A 4549-nucleotide genomic window follows, 5' to 3' on the forward strand; every position below is an offset into this window, starting at 1 on the left:
AGGCTAGGAAGCTAGGTTATACAAATACACCATTATGATATAATTTATAAGATAATAAAATGTGATGATTAACTATCCAAAAAATAAGGAAAAGTTAAATCAATTATGACACATCAATACAATAAATATTCACATAGCATAAAACAGTATATCAAGTGTTAATTTTAACAGGGAAATATTTTTATTATCAAAAAAGTTAAGGAGCTTTCAAACAGCATGTGACAGTATAATAACTAACCTTCATTCAACACCTACTAAGTATTAAATATTGTTCCAGGTGCTTTACATGCAGAAGAATATTTACTATGATAAGAAACACACTTAGAGAAATGGGTCTAGAGATTCACCAAAAATGTAAGAAAAGGTTTCTAGGTCATACAGTCGTGTAGGCTCATGAAGTAGAGCCCACATCACAGAGGTGAGCCCTCACTGGAAACTAGGCAAGCAACTGGTTAGCATTTGTGTGAACTATAGTTCTTTATCCTTCACCAAAATTATGAGTAATTTCAGTTTTTCCTTTGCTTTTCCAAATTTTTCAAATTCCATTTTAATAGTTTTATATAATAAACATGTATAATTTTACTAATGAGGAAAATATTTGTATTTTTAAATTGACACTCTCCCTAAGAAAATCCACATCATACAAAACAATAGCAGAGCAGATTTTTAGTCTCATCTTCCCTTCATGAACGCCACAAAAACCCCAAAGAAGACAGGTTTGCAATTTTTGCATATTTTTGATAATCCCAGGAGAGCTAATCAATAAAGTCCTTATACTATTCTATTTCGATTTCTTTTTTTAATATTTTTTTGGTTAGATACAATACCTTTATTTTGTTTATTTATTTATTTTTATGTTGTGTTAAGGATCGAACCCAGGGCCTCATGCATGCTAGGCAAGTGCTCTACTGCTGTGCCACAACCCCAGGCCTCCACTTCTTGGTGTAGTATAATTCAAAAGATCTATTTCAAATGTGCAACACTGACAAACATACAATACTTGTTGTTTGCCATTATAAAGTTCTAAATATCTTGTTCACTTTGACATTTGTAGGAGTGATTTACAACAAAGGAGGGGCCATCAGTTCTGATGCCAAAATGATGAAGGGAGCTCCAAAATAGGCTTCGGTTATTCCCATAAATCTCCTGTCCTTGGATAACCTTATTTCCCTATTCTACCCATTCTAGTGCCAAACTACCAGGAAAAAGGCTGATTTCAACTTGGTACTAGATAGATGAGGTTTTACATATATGAATCCACCTGGTCTATCTGAAGAATACAAAAAGAGACAACTAGCTGTTATGTGCCTCCGATTTGTTACAATCATAAAAGTAACAACGATGATGTGTTCTTGCCAAAGATCAAATCTGTATCTGATCTCTACTTTTTTGAGTTTGAAATTTTCTACAACCAAAAGTTTTTAAAGGATATGGGTGAGCTGACTGAAACTTCGAGAGGTCTCAAAGCCAAACTGACAGGAATAGTGCCCAATCTTCCAGAACTGACTATACAGCACTCATTGTCATGGCTGTGTTAGGAGCTTGACCCGGCAGTCCTTGTCACTCCTACTAGCTCCTGACTCTGCCTTCCTATAACCCTACTTTATTGAGACTAGGTCTGGTGTCACAAGGTAGAGCCTAGGCCACATAGCCTAGCTCTAACTGCAAAGGAGATTGAAAAAGTAAAAATTTAGCATTTACATGAGCTACAGGTCTTTGCCCTTTGTGAAGCCTCATAAGGAGAATTCCCTAAAGAGAAAAAGGTTTAATTATGAGGCAGGCAAAATCAAAGACAAATGTTTACTATAACTTTTTCAAAAACTTATTTTCCAGATGAAGGATAAACTCCTTAGTCTATTATTCAAATTCCTCCAAAATATAACCAGATCAATTGGTCCAGTCATAATTCCATGGTTCCTCCACTCAAATTCTATAATGCAAACAAACTAGAGGACTCACAATTAGTTTTGTAAAATCCACACTTTTTCTCCTTTCTTGCTTATGCTGTCTCATCTTCTGGAACATTTCAATCCTATGATCTTGCTCATTCTTGAAATCCTATCTCATTTGTTTTTTTTTTCTCATAAAAAAAAGTTTATTAAATTTACAAATAATCCCAACACAACACTTAATTCTAGCTATAGGTGACAAAAGATGTTACAGCAGGGATCCTGATGTCTAAATAGAAATGGAATCATCGGTCACCATCATTTCAAGCACAAGAATCAGCTTACTTTTTGCCAGATTTCTTAATTCCACTTGTGGCCAGGGGACCCTTCCCTGCACTTTTAGCTTCTAGTTTCTTCTGCTCCTCTTTTTGTCTGAAAGCCTTATCTCATCCATCTCCTTGGCCTGCTTCTTAGGTTGTTTCAGGGGCTTCTTCTTGCCACCTTCCCAGCAGGACATGGCGCCTATTACTCTAAACCCTGTTACTTCACTTTCATCCTTACAATCATGAATTTTGTTCCTTGAATTCACAAGACAAAGAACCCACCTGACATCCATGCTCCATATAACAGAGAGGACATGTCCCAGGCTGCACCCATTACTCTTGACAATAAAATGGGGTACTGTTGTACCCCATCTGAGTCTCCAAAGTGACCAAGGTCGGGCTATGCTTTTTTTAATGTTTATATGTGGTTCAGGTTGAACCAAGGGGCACTCCACCACTAAGATATCTTACTAAATTGCTGAGGCTGGCTTCAACTGATTTTTTTTTTGAGAGAGAATTTTAATATTTATTGGCACACACAGCATCTTTGTTTGTAAGTGGTGCTGAGGATGAAACCCGGGCTTGAGCCACATCCCCAGCCCTTCAACTGGTTTTGAAGATGAAATGTACACAATCACAGCCTCTGGGATAGGAGTCCCCTCCTTTGCTAGCAAAACAAAACTTCTTTGTCCTTCTGCCCCCTCCCCAGCAAAAAAAAAAAAATGTATAAGTGCTTTACTTGATACTATTTTTTTTCTTTTTTTATACTAGGGATTGATCCTAGGATCATGAACCACCAAGTCAGCCTTTGAGAAACAGTGTGTTGCTAAATCTTTAGGGCACTAAGTTGCTGAGGTTAGTTCAGAACTTGAGATCCTTCTAGTTTCAGGATTCTAAGTGGCTGAGATTACAGTTATGCACTACTACACATGACCCAAATGGTGCCTTCTATAGGAAGCCTCTGGAGATGTTCATTACAACTACTTATTCCCCTAACTTCTCTGAGGATTAAGACCCTGCAGGCAGATAATCAGTCACAATGGCACACACCTGTAATCCCAGCAGCTCAGGAGGCTGAGGCAGTCTCAGCACCTTAGTGAGACACTAAATATCTCAGCAAGACCCTGTCCTTAAATAAAATATTAAAAAGGGCTGGTACCAAAAAAACTAAAAACAAAAAAACAGCTCAAGTAGAGAATTCTTCAGTGGGGCCCGTTCCAGACTCCTTCCTTTCTTTATCAGCTTACCCAACTAGGCAAAGAGGTGCCTACCTACGCTGAAGCTCTGGCCATTTCCTGACTGACCCACATTCCACCATCCACAGAAGGCTCAAGTCTGTTCCCATACCAAAGAAGGCAGCAACCCCACCCAACCCCAGGACAACAGACACAGGCTAAAAGATCCTGCCTCTGGATTTATTTGTACAATAGCACAGGAGGACACCAGTTCCCACAGACAGAGGCTCAGGGGTCACACCAGTCCTTCTGTCCTCATACCCAGAGGATTTTTTTATGGAGCCTTTGCAGGGACCTGGGCACCCTTGGGGGCCTGGGCACCCTTGGGAACAGGAGCTGGAGCCAGAGCTGGAGCTGCAGCCGGAGCCGATGCTGGAGCTGGAGTTGCAGCCTGGGTCTTGGCTTGGGCTTTGGCCTTTGGCCTGCTGAGCCTGCGTTCCCTGGCCATGTGGGCACGAGCACGCTTTGCGTGCTTGGGATGGGCTAGCAAGGCAAGGCGATCAAGCTTGCGGCTGGCACCCTTTGGCATCTTGGGCTTAACTTCCTTAGGCTTTGCAAGGGCCTTGATAGCCTCGGCACGTGCACTCATGGCCTTGGCGTTGTTTGCCTGCATTTTTTTCAGGCCCTTCTTATTGTGCTTCTTGGCAAAACGCATATTTCTCAGGAACTTGGGGTCTACCCCCTTAAGAGATTCATATCTTTGTGATCGGGGTTTCTTGATGCCATTTCTGTGCCATTTTCGGGACTGGTTGTGTGTGGTGTGGTTCTTAGACTTGGCCATGTCTGCACCGCCAGACGCCGCCCTATCTCATTTGTTGCTTCCTCCATAAAAATGCTCTCATGCTGGGATGTGATGCCTTTTCCTGTTGCATCCCCAATCTACTTTGTTTGAACTTTCACTTAATGTTGTTGGTTATATTTTATCTTGCATCACAGTTTTACATACTAGTTTGAAGTCCTCATGTCTTATACTCTAAGCTTCTTAAGAATTTATTATGTCTTATTACCTTTGTCTTTCTGTGATGCTTAGAAGAGATCTTGAACCTAATTAGTTTTACTTAATGGAACTGAGACATGTTTATGCATAAAATATTATCATTAT

The 4549-nt window shown here is 40.1% G+C and overlaps 1 protein-coding gene and 1 pseudogene across 2 annotated transcripts; both read right to left on the reverse strand.

Moving 5' to 3' along the window:
• Nucleotides 1-2093: 2093 nt before the first annotated feature.
• Nucleotides 2094-2740, reverse strand: LOC308658734 (translation machinery-associated protein 7-like; annotated as a pseudogene). The gene has a single exon. The product of its transcript is annotated as a translation machinery-associated protein 7-like (transcript).
• An 873-nt stretch (nucleotides 2741-3613) lies between these two features.
• LOC308658774 (large ribosomal subunit protein eL29-like) lies at nucleotides 3614-4251 on the reverse strand. The gene has a single exon (XM_081311619.1). The coding sequence runs from the start codon at nucleotides 4226-4228 to the stop codon at nucleotides 3722-3724; it is 507 nt and encodes a 168-aa protein (XP_081167745.1). The 5' UTR covers nucleotides 4229-4251; the 3' UTR covers nucleotides 3614-3721.
• Between the last annotated feature and the right edge of the window lie 298 nt (nucleotides 4252-4549).

Source organism: Spermophilus citellus, assembly GCF_964194105.1.
Source record: "Spermophilus citellus genome assembly, chromosome: 10".
Taxonomy (NCBI): domain Eukaryota; kingdom Metazoa; phylum Chordata; class Mammalia; order Rodentia; family Sciuridae; genus Spermophilus; species Spermophilus citellus.

Coding starts and splice junctions, on each gene's coding strand:
- LOC308658774 (XM_081311619.1), bottom strand. CDS start 4,228: ATGGCCAAGTCTAAGAACCACACCACACACAACCAGTCCCGAAAATGG.